The sequence below is a fragment of the Ursus maritimus genome, unplaced genomic scaffold (assembly GCF_017311325.1).
Source record: "Ursus maritimus isolate PB19 unplaced genomic scaffold, ASM1731132v1 scaffold_6, whole genome shotgun sequence".
NCBI classification, from domain to species: Eukaryota; Metazoa; Chordata; class Mammalia; order Carnivora; family Ursidae; genus Ursus; species Ursus maritimus.
The window spans coordinates 31,570,055-31,592,716 of NW_024426774.1; the positions used below are offsets into that span (position 1 = coordinate 31,570,055).

At 44.5% G+C, this 22,662-nt stretch overlaps 1 protein-coding gene across 2 annotated transcripts in view; it reads right to left on the minus strand.

Moving 5' to 3' along the window:
- The window catches only part of SLC8A1 (solute carrier family 8 member A1), a 317,880-nt gene that overhangs the window by 34,415 nt on the left and 260,803 nt on the right, over nt 1–22,662 (minus strand). For both annotated transcript variants that reach the window (XM_008700195.2, XM_008700194.2), the window contains exons 5-6: nt 19,133–19,263; nt 14,964–15,063 (exon numbers count right to left, since the gene is read on the minus strand). In XM_008700195.2, coding sequence (XP_008698417.1) covers nt 14,964–15,063; nt 19,133–19,263 — 231 coding nt within the window. The remainder of the gene's footprint in view (nt 1–14,963; nt 15,064–19,132; nt 19,264–22,662) is intronic.

A 22,662-nucleotide genomic window follows, 5' to 3' on the forward strand; every position in this document is an offset into this window, starting at 1 on the left:
TCAAAACACAGAAAAAAAAATGCAGGCATTTGCTTTTATCAAATGAAATGTGGGTATTAGAAAATACTTAGACTTAAAGCACTGGGAGGGTTTCAGAGCTTGCTAAGGTCAATTCCCTGCTTAACATGGTGATGGGTATTAAGGAGGGCACGTATTGCATGGTGCACTGGGTGTTATATGCAAATAATGAATCATGGAACTTTACATCAGAAGCTAGGGATGTACTGTATGGTGACAAACATAATATAATAAAAAATATTAAATAAAAAAAGCCACATGAATTCCTTTAAAATCTGTCTACCAAATGGTCACCCGTGCCACACTCGAGAGTCTTAGCTACTAGAGAGTTCATGATCTCACAGTCCAAGTTTTAGCGGCTCTGGCTGGTAGGTTCCGTTCGTTTGCCCAAGTCCCGGAGCACCGTGGGCCATATGGAATAGGTCCAGTCTTGCTCCGCAGGCCATTCCTTCAGGCAGTTGCTGCCAGCTACTCCCATTTTAACTTCAGTCCTCGCTCCACGTTTCTTCATCAGGCTGGCCGTGCTCCTCTGAGCGCCAAGTCATCCTTCTTTTTTAGAATATGACGCGTGGCGCTGAGTGTAACTTTAAGAGACACCTAACTCACCTGCATCAGGGAAGGCCTTCTACCTTCTGCATTCTGGACACTATTCACTCTCATTAATGTACACACTGGGCTTTTGGTAGCCACCTCACACACTGTCCTACCTATAACTTACTTATACCTATAAAGCAACAAATCTTTCAATGCCATTTCTAGCTCCTGTCTTCCATTTCCCATACTAGCGTGACTGACTTCTGGGGACACCATGTTTGTTTTTTTTAAATATTTATTTATTTTATGGGGGGGGGCGCAAAGGGGAGGAGCAGAGGGAGAGGGAGAGAGAGTCTTAAGTAGGTGCTGCACGGAGAACCAAGCCTGACACGGGGCTTGAGCTCGTGAGCCTGAGATCATGACCTAAGCTGAAATCAAGAGTCGGATGGTTATGGGGCGCCTGGGTAGCGCAGTCGTTAAGCGTCTGCCTTCGGCTCAGGGCGTGATCCCAGCGTTCTGGGATCGAGTCCCACATCGGGCTCCTCCGCTATGAGCCTGCTTCTTCCTCTCCCACTCCCCCTGCTTGTGTTCCCTCTCTGCTGGCTGTCCCTGTCAAATAAATAAAATCTTTAAAAAAAAAAAAAAAAAAGAGTCGGATGGTTAACTGACTGAGCCACCCAGGCGCCCCACAATGTACAATGTTTAATCTGTGCTTATTATGTTCCTCAAGAGAAGTGACTCCTTACTGTCTTTTCAGTACAGTAAAACTGTTACTAGAATACCTGTAATGTTGATACCATGCCAGCTCTTTCTAAGAACTTTCCTTCTTGAAGCTTTCTTTGAAATGTATTTGGAATGTGAAAAAGTCCCTGGGAAGCTAGTCGTCCTTGGGGATGGTGTGAAGCTTGCTGTTGGTCTCTAGTCTTACTGCCCTAGTCCCTGCAGGCAAAGGCCTGGAGCAAGCCTAGCGGTTTACCGAGAGGTCCTTCTTCACTAGCTAGTGGGGATTTGAGTTAGTGCAGACACTCGATGTCTAGAATACAGTGCACCTGCATGCCCACATCTAAGTGTATGTAGTTTACTCCTGGATACTTGACTGGTCTCTAGTTTTCATTCTATGTCCCTAGATAAATAAATGCATTGGATAGCAACACCAGTGTGCATGAAATGTGAGTTCAAGATTGCTATCGATTTGTAACTCGGACTGCTGGCCTGTTCTGGGATGGAGAGGACACCTACGGAGACCCTGTTAATTATCCCCATCCCCCAATTCCAAGCCAGAGACAGCTATGGGCCATTCTGCTCTATAGGACCAGTGCTGGTTTCAGTTCATACTTGGGGGGCTAGGGACCTGTGATGTGAGTCAGTGCTGGAAGGGACACAAGAAGCCAACTCACTCTCTCTGAATAACTTTCCACCTTGTCTGGAACAAATGAACCCCTGGATGAAAGAACAGAAACCTTACCAGCTTAGGCCATTGTGGACCTTATTAGGGTGGTTGATGCAAGAGATAGCTACTGTGTCAGAAATATTTCTCAGCAAGCGTGGCCAGTGTCAAAACGAAAGATGATCCATTAAGGAGTTCCAGTTCCATGTAAATTTGATTTTAGCAAAACGAATCAGTTTAAAGCTGAAAACCAACTGCGTAGCTTAGCCGCTTTCTCTTTTTAAGACTTCCTCTGTGTGAACTGAGTGTTCCTAAATGATTGTAGGTTGACATAATTAGTCATGTGGTTTTGTCCCAAGCTTTGTTTTTGCAAAATAACTCCAAGTCTGGCTAAATATCTTGAAATTCACTGTACTCTTACCCTTTATTGATTGTAGGATTAATAGAATTTCAGGCCTCTGTAATAAGGAAGCATATTCCTTACAGTCCTGAGCACCTAAGAAATAAACCTTCAACAAGTAGAACTAATACTCAGCAAGTGTAGATGCCTCCTGCTAGTTTCGATGGTTTAGTTATAGTGGGTGGTTTGTGAGCACACCAGGTTCTAAGATCGGCCAGAGGGCTCTGATAACACTGTGTAAATATCAGCAGCTGCGTCTGAATTAGCCTCCTAGAGTGTAGGCAGTTGAGCTTCAGAGGAGCTGTTTGGGCAGCAATAACCCTGTAATTTTCAACAAACAGCTCAATGTTATGTCCTAGGAAAATGCTGAAATTTACATAAGGTTAGATGTGTACTAAAGCCTGCCCCACATACAGAACAGCCTAGAGACCGCCCAGATTCTCTTAAGATGCTGCTGTGATAAGCTAAGAGTTCAGGTTCCCTTACAGAGCGCTTATCCTCATGCACGTGGGTAAATATATCCATGCCACCTAATCTTCATCCTCCTAGCAAGCTGCTCAAGTAGGTATTACTTTTCCATTTAAAGATGAAACCAAGGCTCGAAGAGTTTAAGTGACTTGCTTATGAGAGCTAAACCTCTTTCCACCACTTCACTGAAATCACTTGACCCACTGTTTCCAGAGGAAAAAATTCTCTGTGCTTTGTCCAGCAGAGATCCATTCTGATAAAATCTAAGCTCATTTGGCATTGTTTTAGGAAAGTTTAATTAGAAAATAACTACCCCCCTTTTTTGAGAGAGAGAGAGAGAGAGCAGGGAGAGGGACAAAGGAAGAGAGAGAATCTCAAGCAGACTCCGTGCTGAGCATGAAGCCAAATTCAGGGCTCGATCTCACAACCCTGAGATGATGACCTGAATCTGACGATCAAGCAACTGAGCCACCCAGATGCCCAAAATAATACCCTTCTTAAAATAATCCTCTGCATAAATCATTTTTAAAAAATTATTTGAGAGAGAGAGAGAGAGAGACGGAGAGCATGTGCATGTGTGCACCAGTGGGGGGAGGGGCAGAGGAAGAGAGAGAATCTCCAAAGACTCCCCACTGACTGCAGAGCCCCATGCGGGGCTTGATCTCACGACTCTGAGATCATGACCCTGAGACCATGACCTGAGCCGAGATCAAGAGTTGGATGTTTAACCGACTGAGCCACCCTGGCGCCCCTGCATGTATCATGTATAAAATGCTGAATGCTCTTTCGGGGAATGAGTGGATGGTTCTAGTTTCTTCTTTCCCAAGAGTCTGATTTTCCTTTCATCTTAGGCAAAATGCTTTCTGGTTGGTTTATATTGGCCCTGTTGAGAAGTGGGCTCCCTTTCATTCTGGTGGCTAACGTCTGTCTCTCCGCATAACCAACAGAAGGAGTCCAGCTCTTCAGCAGCTGCTCCCCACCCCCAGCACCCCCTGCTGCTTGCCTGCCTTTCCGGTCTCGGGATCACCTGATGAGATTTTGTTCTGACCGAGAGGCTTGTGAGTTGATGTGCTGGCAAAGTGGTGATGTAAGTTGAGTGTCTAAGATTCTAATCGTGGCTTTGGTTTACACAATCCAGAGCGATTGCAGCGACTCGGCACCCCTCATCTGCTTGCCTGGGTTCCCTTCTCTCTGTTGTGATTTTCAGTGAGCCCCTAGGAAAGAGGCCTGCCACTGACAACAAAGGGACCTCAGTGATTTCCATGTTCTCGGGCACTTCAAGGATCCTGATGTGCTTTGTCTCCTGGAAACGGAGGAGAGCCATTGCTAACTCCTTAGTGCGGATGAAAAGATAAATGAGATTTTTAAGAGAGGTTATATGCTTATACGTAGTACAACCTGTTTTGGACGGAGGATGGGCTCATTCAGACAGAGCGTCTCCATTCCCTCACTGCTCATGTGCACTTTTCCTAGAGGGCAGGCTGACTACAGTGAAGGTTGACAATCAAGTCTGTCTGCCGGTGGCTTTTTAGTCTCTCATAAATAATAACCTTGAATGGAGCTGTTGTGGCAGTTTTCTTCCATATAAACCATCTTAAAAATATCTTTCCCCTCTCATCATCTGTAGGTCTATGACCTGTTTTTCTCATCTGCTTAAAGCATGCAACAAATGCTATTAAGTTTATAGGACGGAACTCTAAAAATATCTTAAATCACTGTTTTGTACCATAAGCCTAGGCTGAACCCCTCACCCGGACCGATATCTGCAGCGACTCTTCAAAGGGAATGGAGTGGTTGAAAGAGTGACTTTACTTGTACCATTCATTTTGTTCCAGTGAATATTTGGTTATGATTTATGTGTCGGGCACAGTTCTAGGCATTAGAAATGTAGACAAATAACAAGTCAAGTAGTGTACTTGTGCGTGGGTGGTTGAGAAAATCCTCCGAAGAGGTGACTTGTGAGCTGAGACCTTAATGGTGAGAACAACCAGACAGAGGGAAAGCCTTCCTTGGGTTGGGGCTGGGGGGGGGCAGCTTGTGCAAAGGCCCTGAGGCAAGAGCACAGTGTGACGAATAAGAATAAACCTATGGCTTACAAGCATTAAACTCCAGGAGGCACAAGTGTGACAAGATGGAAGGAGGATTGAGCCTGGAATCAGAACCTGTGGGTTGGGGTCAGAATCCCAGTTTGTTTCCCCATCTCATAAATGGGTTTGTGAACACCAACTGCACAGGGTTGCCATGAGGCTTGTGTGATTAGGAAACTGTCCACCAGTGGTGAGACCATTCACTCATTCAGTGCTGCTAGGTAGTTGGCTCAGGAAAGTCTGGGTCTTTGCTCAGAGGTCCTTAGGGAAGATCAGGGGACAGGCATGGATGGAATAAGTGCTAAGGGGCTGGTTCTGCAAATGCCAACTTGAAAAGAAAAACGAAAACAATGCTGCAAAGTTTGGCAAGAACCAAGGATTCTAAAACAGGTCCTGTGTGACCTTGGATGAGACACGTCCCCTCTCTGGTTTCAGTTTCTTTATCAAAATAAGGGGAAGTTGGAATAGCTGAGCAGTAAGCTCTTGTTTTGCTCTGTGCTGGATTCTGGTCTAAGATGCTCTAACAGGACCTAAGACACAGCCCCCAGCCAGATGCATTCAGGCAACCGCAAGGCAGGAGAGATGAATGGGCTGGGGGGTCAGGGGGTGATGTCAAAGCCTGTTGGTTCAGATAAGTGGCTTTTGGTTGCAGGAATCAGAATGACAAGGTCTTTATCAAGAGAGCAGACTGTGAACAGCAAGAATGAATGCTGCAAGTCCCTTTAGGAGGCTCCCCTCTGCCTTTGGGGTGTGTGTTTGTGGTGGGGGGTAGCGATGTTTTCTCCTCCTCCCACCTCTTTGGATTATGCTGCCATGTTTCCCCCACTGAAAACAGTGTACAAAGGCTCCTGCCTGGGGAAGAAAAGCCCCCCACCCCATGCCTCCAGCATTGATTTGTAAGCAAACACTAAAACTGTATTCACAGCGCAGTGGCTGTGATGCCCACAAAAGAGCTACGGGACCCAGTGATGGCGCATTGTTTGCAGAGCTGAGCGCCGCCTCCCCACACAAAAGCTGCCTCAGAGATGTGACTCCAGGCTTGCAAATAAGAGCGCTGAATCATTCTGGAGCCCTTCAGCGCAGTGTTTTCCTCAAGATTTTGTAATAAGCAATTTAAGAGAAAAACAGCTCAACGAGCCAATATTCTTTTCAGAAATACCAGCTAGAGCATATCCAAGGGCCAGAAGATAATTGCTAGTCTCCCCCGCCCTCCTGTACTCCCGCCCCTGGGTCGCTGGCCTGCCTCCTTTGGAAACAGAGTTGAAGCTCCCTGATTCAACACTGTATCCTGCTGCCACTGACATTTTTAAGTCAATAGATACTCCCGAGTCGCCTTGCCTACCTACCAATATGGCCCCAGATAGTCTTCTCTCTGCAGCGCACTATAACCCTTCCTTCCTCATGCCCTCTGCTTTTCCTCTTTCTCGGTTAGCACCGTGATGATCAGCTAAACACCAGTAAAATTTCGCTAAGAAAACTGATAGACAAGGCCACTGTTAAATATAGATTTGCAGATCCAAGCTGCATGTACAAAAATAGCATTTTAAGTGTACAAATACGTGCATCTGAGTACCAGCATGTCCTGTGTATATGTATTCATCATACATGAATTACGCCTGTCTGGAACTTTTTGAAACATGGCATATGCGTGTGTGAGAGTGTGCATTTATACAGATTTTCTTCTAGATCAGACATAGCGTATGATGTGGTGAAAACAGGCTTTTAATCCAGTTACATGTGGATTGAAAAACATTGACATATAAATTCATTCATTCTTTTCCCACAAATACTTATCACTGCTGAACAATGCCCTAAGTGCTAGGGAAATAATGGTTAACAGGACAGATTTGCTATTATTTAAAACAACAAAAAAAGGATTTTAATTTAGATTCTTACTACTTTTTAGAGGACTTGAACAGGTCTGTACTTACTAATAGAGCATAACATACTTTAAGATAAAATGGGACACGAATGTCTGAAGAAAGCAGAAATGAAGGGTGCTTCCAGACATCTGAATTGAGTTAATTCTGACCACTCAGGCAAAAAAAAAAAAATCGAGTAAGCTTTCTGATGGCCAGAGCAAATTAAAAAAACATTGAATTATATACACTTATGATTTTCTAACTGCAGAAGTGATAAAAAGAATTTGCTGGAAAAACTTCTTTTCTTTTAACTAAAGAATTGATCATGTTTTCTTTATAGTGAGTGACATCATGAATAACTATTCTAACTCTAAGGAAAGAGAGAATAATACTTTTCAAATATTATATTTTGAAGATAAAAATTAAAACTGTAACTAAATTATAATCCAGTGAAGGCAGTTTTGAAAAGGGCTCTGATAAAAAGTTAAAGAAGCTTTCCTTTCTTAATATCGACTTCAAAGCAAGGAAGAGCAGCTACTGAATTTAGTTAATGTGACCATCAGACAGTATGTCTTAAGCATTAGATGTCTTAAATGAGCTTTAGTCAAGTTGGCGTAATTACCCAATTTATCTACCAGGTACTGTAAAGCAGGTATTCCACTTGATTAAAACCAGAGCCCTAAATTTCAAGGAGTAAGACCAGGGAAAGCAAGTGGACATTTATTGCTGAAAATGAAGGGTCCTTCAGAGAACTCTCTAGCATTTCCACGTTCCAGAGACAGAGGTCACCTAGTCCAATCCCCCAATTTCACACGTGAAATGAGAGGACTTGTCTAGAGCTATCCAACTAGGTGGTGGGTCTTTGACCCCTTGAACTCAAGTCTCCAGAGAAGCCGAAGATTCCAACATATAATTTTTACGTGAAAAGCTTTGTCACCCATGTTACATGCACTAGCATCATGAAGGCGAATATTTTAGCCGTATACTAGAAAAGGAACGAAAACCAAGTTGGATGACAGCTGTGTTGTTCACATCTCCTGTTAGAATATAAAATAATTGTTATTCCTATTAGTTCTAGCACGCTAGTGATTCGGAGCATGAAAAAGCTACCTGAATAACTACTCATACCACCAGGAAACAGCAGGAGCTCAAAAAAAAAAAAAAAAGAAAAAAAAAAAAAAGAAAAAAAAGAAAAAGGATGGGCATGGATTCTTTTTGTTTCCAAAGATCTGACATGGTTTCTAGCAGTAGCTATAAATACAGTTCCAAGACAGCAAAAAGAATCTGGAAGGGCTTCTGGGTTCCTCATGATGGGATTAACCTTGCAGTGACTGATCCTGTCCACTTTCCACAATTGGTGTTCTTTCTGGTCCTTCTGCACCTCTGTCTGGTGCTTTCACACTTAGTTCCAAACCCTTAACTTCACCATGTGTAACTGAGAGTAAAGGACTCATCAACACTGTCCCTTTCTCCTGAATTAACTCGTTTGAATCTGGCCACTTAAGACCTGAATTAAGATTGTAGAAGGGACATCCAGGGTTTCCGCTAAAAGCTTACCAGCTTTGGACTCACAATGATGGGTCTTCCTATTCTAGCTGGCCACTTGCTGGTTGTGTGACCCTGACTCAACATGTTTATACAAACACCCTGGGCCTCAGAGTTACCAACTCAGGGGGGGAAAAACTTACCTCAGGGTATAGCTGTGAGGAATAGAAATAATATAAATAGAGCATTGGCCACGTAGAAGATAGTCGGTAAATGATGGCATTATTGAAGCAGAACATGAGCCACAATTTCATACAAAGGTCTTTGATAGACTTTCTTTAAGGCTGTTGTACCTACTGCAACCAGCATGAAGAGAGCACCCTTGTTCATGAAATGAACAAGTCAGCTTATGATTTTTAGATAAACGATGATTAACAATCTGTATAGTCACAAAAGAAACAGGGCAAAATGAAAACTCCTACTGATCTCTAGCACCCTCTCCCTCCACTTTGCTTGTCCTGCCTTCCCTTCCCTTCCCTTCCCTTTCCCTCCTCCTCCTCTTCTTCTAATTACACTGAGGCTGTGCCAAACTTGACCCAGCAGCACTTTTTTCTAACTGCTTAAACAGGATTTTCAAATGAGCCAGGGTTAACACATTAAGTAATGAGAGTGTCTTCTCTGTAATGATGTTCAATAATAGAAAAGATGCTAGAAAGATTCCTGCTTCGACCAGGTTGCATGGCAATCCCGTAAACCTCATTTGAGGCACCATTTTTATTGCTTATTATTTCAGCTCATGGAGTGGGTCAGTCTTCAGGTTGACAGTATTTTCTAGTGAATTATTGTCTGGGGCACCATCAAGCTGACAGTTTTTGCTATTAAATAATTGAATTTCATCGATAGCACTTATTTCTCCACGTAGCATATGCATGGATGATAAGCTGCTGACGGAAGCATCCCCCACACCAAACCAGCCTCCAGACTTGGGAGAGCGTGCCCTCATTACGTGCTGAAGTCCGGTCTCTGGCTGTAATCTCCTGTGAAGCAGGGGGAGTGTGGATGGGCCCTCTGCATCTACCAGCCTGGCCTCACCTGGAACGTCTGCCTTTCTACCGTAGAGCATTTCACAGGCCTTTCTCCTTTCCAGTTAAGGAGCAAGAAGAAAATTAGGCGCTTTCGAAGCATCATCCCACTTAGTTTTTTTGAGGCTACACCTTCCTTCCTTTCCTTCTAGGAGAACGGATGTGGACTGTATGCCGCTGTTGTGCTTAATCCCTAACTTACGCAAGCTGGGCGGGTGGGAAGAGTTGACGGGTCTGTGCCCAAATCAGGTGGGCCACGAAGCACAGTGTCATCAGGGATACTGCAGAATGACACCGGCCACTGACAGAGCTCCCAAATTTCGATACTAGATGGGATCTTAGAACTTGCCTAGTCCAACCCTCTCATTCTGCCGCTGCTGAAACGAAAATTCAGGAAGGTGAAATGCTCTGTTAAGGTTTTACAGTTGGTCAGAGACAGAACCAAGACCACAAAAAGGCCTTTAATTAATTAATTAATTAATTGCCACTTTGAGGTGTTCCTTCATTATGAGAATGCCAGTAGACACTGTCAGATAGGCAAACTCTATGTCAGAAGTAGTAAAAGAATTTCAGAAAAATCCTTAGTGCTGGATCCCTAAATTATCAGGGACAAGAGAGGGCAGCCTGTTGCCTTTCTTTAAAGAATGTCACAAATTAGTGGCCAGGAGAAGTCTACGGATGCATGAAGGCAAACAAATGCTTCCCTTGGTTCTGCAGGGAACTGGCTGGTATCCTCCGTGAGGGCCTATGAACAAGGCTTAAGGAGGCTGAATGAATGTTAAAGGAAAAAAGCCCTTCATATTTTAAGCTGTGGCTCAATTGTCTAAATGAATAAAGATACATGCTATATAAGATAATGTGCATATCTCTGTGCGTGTGTCGTGTGTGTCTGCGTGCGCACACGTATGTCTGGGTATATGTGTGTCTGTGTGTTCACGCATGTTTGCACACACACTTGCATGTCCGTGTGTATCAGAGTATGTGTGCGTATGTGTCTTCTATATGTGTGTCCATGTGTGTGTGCACGGGCACACACTCAGCCCCCAGGTACAGCAGGTGAGTGCATTCTTTACACAAGAGAGAATCCTGGGCTGACTTGCACCTGCCATTTACCAGCTTTGCTTCTTGAGCATGTTATGTTGTTTTCCTGAATCTCAATTTTTTACCTATAAAATGGTGTGTGCGTGACTCTCACTATAAAAGGGAAAAGCAGTGTGTTCAGTCACCTAGTCATTTTAGTAACTAAACTGAATTGACTCTACTCACACACAACTTGGTTATCTTCAATTGTAGACTCTTCAACAAGACTGGCCTCCCAAATAGCCAGTTGTGGTGTCTACACGTATAGACGGCCCTCATGAAAATACCAATTGCCCTGATTAATCCTTACAGCAACTCCATGAGTGAGGAGCAGTTATCTGTGCTTTACATTGGAGGGAACAGAGATTGAGAGGGGAGCTAATCTGCCCTGAGTCACCCAGAGCCTTTCTGGAGGTCTGGGACACACACACACATCTGACTCCAAAGCCAGGCTTGCAACCGTTCTGCTTCACCTGACCACGGCCCAGACTGTTGTGAAGAACAGTAACGTGGTGGTTGTGGAATTGGCAGGATTGGTATCTCGTTCTCTTTACCCAGTGGTCTGCCCTCTTCCTTGACGTATCTGTTTCTCCTACATCCTACAGTTTCTTAAGGTCACCCCTCCATTCTGCCTGGGTGGAGACGCTAGGAAGAAGGAGGACTTGTGGTGGTAGTGGGGGGGAGGAGGCTGGGTGGGGTTGAGCGTCGGACTCTTGGTTTTGCCTCAGGTCATGATCTCAGGGTCATGAGATTGAGCCCTGCATCGGGCTCCACCCTCAGGGCGGAGTCTGCTTGGGATTCTCTCTCCCTCTGCCCCTCACCCTGCTCCTGCTTGTGCGCGTGTGCACTCTCTCTCTTCTAAAATACATGAATTTTTTTAAAAAACAAGGAGGACGTGGGGACAATTCAAACTGGACTTGCAGTGAACGCTAGCCTCGCTTCTCAGTGCTTCTGCTGACACATCTTAGAAGCACCTGATGGTACTGGACTCGCGTTGCAAGCACCTGACAGCCGCCTAACTGGCTGCATGCCGCTGCTCCCGGCATTCCACCCAGGAGACAGAAAGACAACCGCTGGGACAGGACTGTTGAATCCCTACCTAATCTCTGGAGTCTCATGAATCCTTGTACTCTTCAAATGTTAGACTCTGCGAACTTGGTTCCCAGAAACAGTATGGTTGCTGGAGGCCCAGATACTGAGCTATGAAGTTCAGGAAGAGCAGGGGAACAAAAGGACTGCTGGGGGTTACCTTGAAACTAATTTAAATATAATCAGTGAGAAACAGAAGCAAAATCCTATTTCCAAAATTATTATTTTTGTTTAGCAAGATATATAGACTCAATTTCACGCAGAAAATTGCGTAGGAAAAAGCCTCTCAGTAGAGCTGTTTAAAAGCAATTTAATATTTTTAATAAGGCAAATGGTTCTGATTCTCAACTCCTTAGCCATGAAATCCTAAAATCCAATGAAAGTCTGTTTTCAATAAATGCTGCTTTACTACTTTTATTGTCCATTTAACAACTAAAGAATATTAACATTCTTTAGACACTTAAATTTAATCATAATGACAAATATTGAGCTTTCTAACTACCCTTCATGTAATTTAGTGCCCATAAAATATGGGTTTGCTTTTCTGATATTTTGTCTCAAAATTGTAAATAAGGTCAATTTACCCAGCAGCCTGCAAATTTCTGAGCAATTTTGTGTTATTCCCAAGCAGTCATTTAGAAACATAAAACACAACATACTGCATGACAAATAAGAATATTTGAGAGGTTTTACATTTCATTCATTAACAACAGTTCTTCAAAGGATTTGGGCAGGAATCTGTCCCATCGAGAGAGTGCCGGTGGCACCAGAGAGGTGACAAGACCAGTGAGCGTCCCTCAAAGAGATAGAGGTGGGGAGCAATTTTTCGTCATTTTGAAGCCCCCCTCTCTTAAGGGAGGTAGGCAGCCCATTGGACTGTATTGGCTAGACTGGGGCTCACAGCACTGTTCCAAAGCCAATACTGCCTCACCCATGCTCAGATTCTAGAAGATAAGGATAATCCTAACACCTATCACCCACGATCTGGAGAGTATTTAATTCAACATTATATACGAAAGTGTCTGCAAACCCAAATCTGCCCCTTTAAAGTAAGGGAGTATTAGCATCTTACCATTATTTCACTCTCTATCTATTCTGACTGGGATCCCATCTTCGGTCTTGTGCCTGGCATACTCTCTCTCACTGTTTAAAGCTGCCCCTTGCCACTGTCAAGGAGTGGCCATAAAATGTTTGCTCTGGTCCCTGGGAGTTACAAGAATGTGTGAATAAAGCAACACAAACCCACTCCACTGCTAGAAAAGAAACTGCATCGTTAATGTGTCAGTCGATGGTGTCTTCTTGGCCACAGCCCCACGCGGCCTCTACACACGCTTGTCTCTCTCCACAACTTTGTTCTCCACGACAGGCTCTCGATCATGCAAACACCATATTTCCCTATTTGCCTTATTTGCTCTCTCCTTTTGCAGAACATATGCTCCACTTGGGTAGGACTGTCCGTGTCACGCACGGTCGTATTTCTTCCGCCAAGAACAACAATTGACATATAGAAACATGAATGGATGCTCTCCAGCTTGTGACCATTATATAAAGGCTCATATATCTGCAGCCCAAGGAAACCTGGGAACCACTGGGAATGGTTCATTGAAGTTTATGTTGCTTTTAATGTTTTTAATGTTCTGATTCTGGTATATCAAAGCCCATAAAACAATTTTATTTAATGTTTTCAACTGGCCTCATCAGCAGTTTCTTATTTGAGCCAATTTTGTCCTTTTGGGTTTTGTCTCTGTGAACATGGAGCATAGCTCATGTCTAAGATACTAATATTAGATTTCTAGAAAAACATAAGCCATAATGAGGGAGTGCTGTAGACTGTGCCCCCCCATGCCCCCAAATTCATATATTCAAACCTAGTCTCCCAGATGATGATATTAGGAGGTGGGGCCTTTGGGAGGTGATTAGGCTATATGGATGAGATTGGTATCCTTATAAAAAAGACCTCCGAGAGCTCTCTTGCTCACTCCTCCACGTGAGGACACAGAAAGAAGCAGCTGTCTATGAACCAGGAAGTGGCCTCTCATCAGACACCAAATCTGTAAGTGTCTTGATCTTGGATTTTTCTGGCCCCTTTGAGCTGTGAGCTCGTTACACACCACCGTTCTCTGGTATTTGGTAATGGCAGCCCAGAGGGACTAAGACAGGGAGTTTTCTCCTCCCCTAAGTAGAATTTGCGCGTAAATTCCAAATCTATTCTCCAAGCAGTTTCCCCCCATTTAATGTTCATACATTTCCTTTGTATCCTCAATCTCAAGCAACCAAAGTGTGATTATAAACAGCACTAATAATGAAGAGGCACGAAAGTTCTACCACCCTCTGTTCCCACAGCACTTCAGAGATCTGTCAGATGATTCCGTGGCAGATTGGAAAGAGGGGGTTGTGCTAGGAGGCACGGCCCAACCACCAGTGATGCCGGCTCCACATTTTACAGTGGGAATCCCTGTGTAAAAAATTCCAGTTTTGGGGTGCCTGGGTGGCACAGCGGTTAAGCGTCTGCCTTCGGCTAAGGGCGTGATCCCGGCCTTACGGGATCGAGCCCCACACCAGACTCCTCCGCTATGAGTCTGCTTCTTCCTCTCCCACTCCCCCTGCTTGTGTTCCCTCTCTCACTGCTGTCTCTATCCTGTCGAATAAAAAATAAAAAAAATCTTTAAAAAAAAAATTCCAGTTTTGTTCATCAGCTGCAACAGAAGATGAACCTGTGGGGAATGTTAGAAAGAACGAGTAGAGATGGAGCAGAAGAACTGGGGGGGCGGGGGAGCCCATAATGCCGTTGCTTTCACAATCTTGTAGAGGGACTTTCTCCTGTCTTTATAAAATCACATGGACAGTGGACGAGGCTTGACAACCCAGGAAAAAGACGCTTCTTTCTATATTAATTCCCTCGGGTCTCTGACTCCCTGAGTTTGAAAACAACTTCATTTTTGTAGGATTTTCCTAAATAAGACTCCGTCCTTTGCTTGTATAGGAAGAAACAGAATGCGATTCTATCGGGCAAATGCTTATTTGCTAGACGTTGTTGAAGAGAGTGTAAAATGATACCGATGCAAGTGGTGAAGGGTCTTAATGTCCCCTTTTCCCACCTAGGAGTTTGCTGCCTCCTTGGTGACCTTCACTTGGCTACTTCTCCTGCCTTCAGGGAATTTTCCAGACAAAGCCTCGTGATTGGCTATGTGTGAGTTAGAGACACAAAAGCCTTTAAATTTATCTCATCTATTTCCAGAGAGAAAGACACAATGTAGATGGAGAAGAATGCCACGTTTGAAGACACTTGCTTCATCTAGAAAGTCTAAATCAGTCTCCGAAATGTGCAGGTGTGCTCAAATACATTTATTTCTCTTTTCATTTTACCCTGGACGTTCTTCGGTGCTTTGACACAGACCAAGCGGTCACAGTAGGAAAAGCGAACGCAGCTTGGGCGGTTGTAATTTATAGCATGCGGAAAAAGGCACTCACCAGCACTGACAGTGATGGCTTCAATAAACTGCTCTCTCCAGCTGTTTGTCCCAACCACAAGGGCTAAGTTTGTCTTCTTAATAAGTTTGTCCACGGTACTCTAGAAAGGTTGGAAAGAATAAGATAATAACTGCTGGGCTGGTTAAGGCCTTGGGAAATCTAAGGCCTTGTTGATTTCGAACACTGTCAAGATTAGGCAAACAAGCATAGTCCTTGCTTGGAACCATTCTGAAACAGAAATTTCTTCATAGCGGATATGAGCCTCCCTCACTGCCTAATGGCCAAGGAAGAATGGCCTCCGTGTTTAGAACAGCAGGTGTTGCAAAAGCCCGTCCCCTTCCCCTTGAATGCCTTATGGACTTGCTTTTCTACTGGCTTCATCTGCCTCCAACTGAATTAATATATGACCTGCCCAGCATTACATATCTCTGAAGAGCCGCAATTGGCAGAGAGATTATGAAACTAAAAACTGTTATTATTGTATTTTTGTTTGTCAATGAAATGCAGCCAGACAGCAGAGCCCCAAGATTGCTGCTGCATAATCATCAATAAATAGATTTTTCTTTGGCTACTGATTTTGGCAGCCTGGCAGCGGTTAGAGAATTCACTCTAACTCTACTTCACTTGCAAACAAGAAAAGACGAGACAAGAACAGGTGAATTCATAGGGTTTAGGGCCCATGGCACTTGGCGTTGCCCTGAATTTCCCCATGCTTTACTCTTCTCTCGAGACTTTATTTTCTCTTTAGACTTCTTTTTTTCCTCTTAGGCTTTTTTTTAAGCACCTGGTTTTATACAATTAGCACTCTCTAGCTTTCTAAATGTCGGTTAAGGTAACAGCAGGAACAGCCAAACGTTCACAGGAAAACTAAGCAAGCAGATGCACCCAAAGCACTACCACAAATCATGGCGACTACAGGGAAAGGGTCACTTAGGACGTGAGACTAGTCTACCACACACCCACACTTACTGTCAGAGCATCCTCGACTTCCCACTAATCGCAAAGAGGCAGAAAACACATATTATTTGTCTGAGGTCAAACTCTTTACATGTTTAATGCAGTGTACCTGAACTGACTACGGTTTGGGAAGAGAGCAAGTCATCAGCTAACTGGGAGTAAGGAAAATGGGATCTGAGCAGCCCGTACGGAAGGCCAGGGCTCAATCAGAACGTCAAGTGGGTTCGTTCAACAAGAGTCCTCTGAACATTGAGATGATAATAAGCACGAAAGGGCCCACCTCCAGCTGGCCCATTCTGTATTTTCACCATCATTCTTTGCTAGGTTGTTTCCTCAGGGTGGTGACCTTTCTGCCCGGAGCCTGTGTCTCGAACTGCCAGTGCCCTGGATAATAGCTCTAACCGTCCCTGCTCCTGGCCACGGTAACTTGAAGCACATGACAAGCGTGTCTTTTTACCCAAGCCCTGGACTGGGCCCCATTTCATCAAGCACTCTGATTATCTTGGCTGATGCCAGTTCAAAGTTCTGTATAGAATGTAACAAGAAATGACCTTGATCTTTCCTAAATGTCATGGAAACGCGGAACAGGTCTCCCCAAGGGAGCCGTCTGTTCTGATGCCAAGGCAGAGAGTCCCATCACCTGGCAGACAAACAGTGAAAGAGAGAAACTGCTGTAACAGTTAAACACACAGACACGCCTCAAGAAATCTCTCTAAAGAATGAAGTTTTAAAATAAATGAATGTGGACGAAAAACCCAGGGCAGATTATAAACTTTAGATCATGTTGACTCTGGGGGACTAGGGAATAGCCAGGGTTCTTCCTAGGACTTAATTTGCATATGTGTCCTCCCTTGACCTGTAGGAGGAGGGGGGCTGAATAAGATGAATTTGAAGTTCAGACCCCTGAACTTGGACATGTCCATCTATATTCACCTGGAGGTTTCCTATCTGCCAATGATCAGCTCTCACTGCCCTAGACCTGGAAGCGGTTGTGGCAACCGCACCCTCAGCAGTGGGTGTTAGGAAAGTCAAGCCCTTAGTCCCAACATAGTAAAGAACCCAGGGGGCAAAGGCAGAGTGGGACACTGTGAGGTATCACCCAGATTTGGATCTTTAAGCTGTTCTGAGAGCTTTAAACAAGGTCTTTAAAACAGCTATGGTCTAGAAAAAGAAATTTCTTAAAAGAATGGCATCATACCAAAATTGATATTTGAGGGCAATTCAGGGACATGCTCCCAATTTCCCTTTTGTGTTAACAGTCACTACTGATGAACTTTGAGGAGGTGGGAGGAAATAGTCTATAGAAGCTATTCTGGAAGAGAAGAACCCTGAGCAAGTGAACTTATGTAAAGACATTGGGGGACTTTCAAATGATCATGTCATTGGAGTGGTTACTATAGAGAACTTTGGACCCAAGAAAGCTTTGCTGCCTGGAAGACTGTGCCCTGCCGAATCCAACCCAACGCTTCCTCCAGAGGGTTTCTGTGATTGCTCCTCTGAGTCATGGGTGCGTGGAAGCGGAAGGTGGAGGTTGTCCCGTAAGGGAGAGAACATGCAATTATTCCCCATGGAGCTCTGGTGGGGGAGGGGCAAGCTTGCACCAGGCTCTCTGATTCCATGTGAAAAGAGGGTGCATGAGGAAGAGTGAGGTTGGATACATCTGGATAGACTGGTCCATAGAAACAGTCTGAGTCATCTGTACCCCGGAATCACAGGGAACCTGTGTGTGTGTGCCGGTCCTATGTGTGGAGGAAGGCAGGTTCTAGATGCAACAACAGCTGAGCTCTGATCGTTGGGGTCTACCTAGAAACCACTGGTCCCAGTCTTTTCCTCCACTTCTCCTTTCCGTGGGAATTAGCGAAAGAAACAGCGATTTGTAGCAGCCTGAAGGGGGAAGTTTAATTGCATTTTTATCTTTTAAAAATTCCACTTTATGGGGCGCCTGGGTGGCACAGCGGTTAAGCGTCTGCCTTCGGCTCAGGGCGTGATCCCGGCGTTCTGGGATCGAGCCCCACATCAGGCTCCTCTGCTATGAGCCTGCTTCTTCCTCTCCCACTCCCCCTGCTTGTGTTCCCTTTCTCGCTGGCTCTATCTCTGTCAAATAAATAAATAAAATCTTAAAAAAAAAAATAAATAAAAATAAAAAAAAATAAATAAAAATAACACTTTAATTGCAAAAGACATTTTTCTTCCTACCTGTCTCCTATCAGGCACCTCAATTTGTGGACCAATTTTAAAAAATAATTAATGGATCCAGCTACAGGAAAAGAGGCCACTGCTATGAAACATCTAAGATAAAATACTGAGGCTTCCATGTTCCTGGCCTGCTTCTCTCTTTTGGGACCCTCATTCTGGTTTTGCAAAGGAGCAGAGTCTGCTTTTGAAAAACAAGTGGGGAAAATACATCTGCCCTCTGGGTTTGTGGTTCTGGAAAACCAGAGAATAATGTTCCTTTTCATGTGCCACTGCAGAAGTCAAGTGTGGCTCTCCTGGGGTCTTCTCAGATGCCGGGGCCGTGTGGACAAGGCGGGATGGAAGGTGAGATAGGGGGCAGAGGGAGCCACTAAGATGGACAGGAAGGTTCATCTCAAAATGCTAAGCTCACCCTAAGGCCCATCTGCTTAACTTCTGAAAAATGACTTTCATTATCCAGAGAACCGGGAATCGAATTTTATCAGCTCAATTGTAAACTCTCTGGTTACAGGCTCTGTATACCTTCGGTATGTTGACTGTGCTAAGAGGCCCTAGGATCTGAAGAGGACTAAATAGAACTGAGAACTTGTCAGTGGAATGGATGTGTTACCGGGAACGCTTACCATCCCCCCCTCCAGAACAAAGGCCTCCGAATTGTCAGCAGTGCGAACGCTTTGCTTCTGATGGATTTATTTGCTTCCTCAAATACAGCCTGGTTCCTTCCACCCAGAAAAGTCTCTTGGAATTCACCTTTGCTTCTTCCTTGCTATCCCCTCAGACAGCGTCCTCCCTTCAGGGCACCCCTGACCCTGTGCCAGGACAGATGACACCCTCTGGACCCTGGTTCTGATACTGTTTGGTTTGCAGGACCTCTTGGTTCCCTACCAACTTTCCAATTCCGGTTCTGCTCTGAAAAGCTTCTCAGTTAATGAGCCAGTTCTGGAAATTGCTAACACTATGAACAGTCTTGGTTTCAAGCTGGGCCTGGCCTCCCCCGCGGGCAGTGTTGGTGAGCATACCTTGAATTCATACGATTCTTCAATGATCACTTCCAGCTTGGTGTGTTCTCCCAGAATGGGACGCCCCATTTCGGCAATGCGCCTCTCCTCTTCCTCTTTGCTGGTCAGCGGTTGCTTGTCATCATATTCCTCTGTGAAAGGGAAGGGCAAGAAAGTTAGCAATGTGCTCAATCCTCTTTGGAAATCCCTGGATTCTGCTACAAGAGAAACCAAGAAGGAAGGAAGCCCCGATGACCCACTAAAAGTCCCTTGGGCGAAACCATCAGTCGAGGGGAGAATTGGACAGAGGCGCGGGGCATGTCAGGCAGCACATCACTATTGGGCTTGTCGACAGCACACAGATCTGATGGTCCACAACCTGAGCACGAGCCAAAGTGCAGATCAGGAAAGCAACGCATGGATGCATGTCACTGAGGAAGTCTCTGCCTGCACATCGTCTGTGTTGAGGGAATCACCTAGCTGTGCCCTGTGATGCTGGATCCTCGGGCTGTTTGTACACATTCCTTTAGCAGGTGACCAAAGGAACCACAATGAAAAGTACTAGAGTGACACAAGGGATGGAGGGATCTGGCCTCCTCCTCTCCATGTTCTAGAGGCAACAGAGAATGCTCCAGGGTCAATGAGTTGGTGGAAGGGAAATTCTGTTCTTAGCCAGAGCCCGTGTTGCAAGTTCAGAAGCAAACCATCCATTCCGTCTCACCCCGATGCCTGTGCTCTAGTGCTTCCTCTCTCTGGTGGGAAGTTCAAATTTGTTAGGAAGACCTTGACCACGTTCATCTTAAAGTAAACAGGGAGGGCAAAGGTGAGGCCTTTGGGAGTTAATACTACTCACCATGTGAGCGTGATTATTTCCAGAACCACCATGTAGCTGACACTCCAGGAGAGGCTAGTGGGTGTTAAGAAAATGTTAATGGACTTGAGAGTCCGTTAATGAGGGGAAGCTCACAGTTGGCTCCTCTCTGTGTGAAGGTCATTAGGATAAATCCCAGACTGAAAAGGCCACGCGTGTGTGAAGGGCAAACACTGTTCCTATAATCACAGCTACCTTCTTATCCTTCAGGCCCAGGGTGCTGCAACAATACAGGCTACTTCCCCTTAGAGTCAAGTCAAATGTACTTCATCTCCAAGGAAGTAGTAATGGGTGGTATGGAAAGATCTCAGTCCTGATGCCTTTGCTTCTAGAACTTTCCAGGCAAACTGCCTGCAGCAGGAATCTGTTGAGTGAGGAAACACGAGAAAGGGAGGGACTTCTAGCCCACTCTTCTTGCCTTTTGCATTTAGGCATCAGCTCTGTAGGAGTCCACTCCTTCCATTCCCTCCAAAGACATGGTTTCCCTCTGCTGAGGACCCTGCGGGAGTGGTTCCATTTGATGCTCTAGCAAATTTTGTAGAGAACTGGTTCTTAGGCCAGCTGTTCAGTGCTAGGGCACGGAGCAGAGGGGCTAGGGATACTGCTAGCATTTTATATACCAACTGTCCAAACCAACCCAAGACAGAGCAGAATGTAGGGTATTAATTCTTTAGTAGGTACTCAATAGTGTCTTCTCAAAGAATATTTTAGAATCTGCTTTTCTACCCCAGTTTTTACAGGGCCCCAAAGAAATTAGATGAAGACTAAAAGTACATGATTTTGGACTGGCCAGAAACTGCTGAAAGTTAGCAGATGCAAGGAGATTAATTTTAACTGTACAAGTAGTGATGTGTTTTATAGTAGGCTCGGGAAGTTATGACCCAAGAGAGGGCAGAGGGTTCCAACTGGTGTCTGCAGGATTTGTCCTTGAAATTATGTGTGTGTAGTCAAGAAAGTGGTAGGCTGAGATGTGGGATGTCCAGTCTACCCAGTGCTCAAATCAATCACATTGTGATTCCCACTGCTTTCTGATCCTTGAACCCAGGATAAGGTTATCGGTAGTTTCTTAGCAGCAGGTCACATTAGTGTCTTTGTTCAAAACCTTGGCTGAACATGGATGTCTTAGAGACTTACATCAAATGAAAATTATTTTTTTAGAAGAACAACTGGGTTTATTATTTGAATTGCAAAGCCATTAGGAGAGAATATTTATCATGGCTTCCTTTTCTGTAGTTTACTGTAAATGGGGTTCAAGGCGATTTAGGTAGTAAACTGGAGAAAAAAGAAAGGTGGTGTAGTAGCATTTTTAATGCCACATTTCACAAAATGAAATTATTTGGAACATGGTATTAGATAAATGGACATGGTAGTAAATGAAATGAAATTACAGTGATTAAAAAGGTCATTCCCTAAAAAAAAAAAAAAAAAAAAAAAAGGTCATTCCCTTTCTAATCATCTTTCAATCCTTCTGATCAGGAAGAAGTGCTTAGTTTGGTGCCATTACATCTGTAACTAGTTCCTGACATACAGTCGATGCATATAAAGATCCTTTGTTCATTGTCCACATGGGAAGTGAGGCGTAGAGATGGGACAACTTCTAGAGCAGCAACGTAAGGGCTGAGGGATCAGGGCAGGGAAAGAGCTTGCTCTGCCTAAGGGAAGTCAGGGAAGGCTTCAGGAAAGAAGAAATACTTGAAATTGGCATTGAAACCCGCAGAGAAGCTTGCCAGGGCAAGGTGGTGCTAAGGTTGGGTAGGAGGTGGTGTAATAAGGGGCATTCCACGCAGACAGAAGTCAAAGCACAAAGGCATAAGGTCATGGAGGGGTCAGGGCTATTTTCACTTAGTAAACGTCATGAGCATTTAAGAGAGAATGATACGTGATGGAGAGGAGACAACAGGATAAATCCTATTGTTGCTCTACAGCGATCCTGATAAATTAGTATCTAGGGTGCAGATTTTTGACACTGACAAAGAAGAGAACTGGGTTTATTTTTAAAAAATCCTCCCTTTGGATATCTTTTATTGATTGGGGAAATAGTTCAACATCTTTTTTTTTTGGATCGTCTATTATGTTTGTTTCCTTTTCACTTCTTTGTTTTGTTTCCTCTTCACTGTGAATGCTGGATCCAGTGCAGTCCATTTCCCTCCGGCCAAGTCAGTTTCACCGCCTTCTTTATGCACAGTGACAAATGCTGTCAGTTTTGCTTCTCAGACAGAAAATTCATTCCCTGTCTCTGCATACAGATACATGTATGCTTTTTTAAATTCACCATATTTTACTGAGAAGTCGATAATCAATCATCACATCATGGTCTTAACTAACCAACGCAACGTAAAGATCTAATGGATTAATTCAAACCCACTGTTAAAATCCGTATTGACAGGACATAATACAAGCTTGTGATAAAGCCACCAGTAGAGGACCTCCCTTCTTCTGAGTAATTGATTTTGCAAATGACAAATCACAGAAGCTAATAGGTACCTGGGATGTCTGAAAAAGCTGCTGCTAGTGCTTTCTGGCTCGGCTGCCTTTTGAGGCAGCAGTGCAGTAAGAGGTGAAGGGCTCAGAGGGAGAATCCCTATTAGAAACAGGACGGCCCACGTGCGGGTCTGTACCCGAGGGGCTACTGCTGCTATTCTTTCACACAGTGGCAGTCTTTAACCTTACCCAACAATGC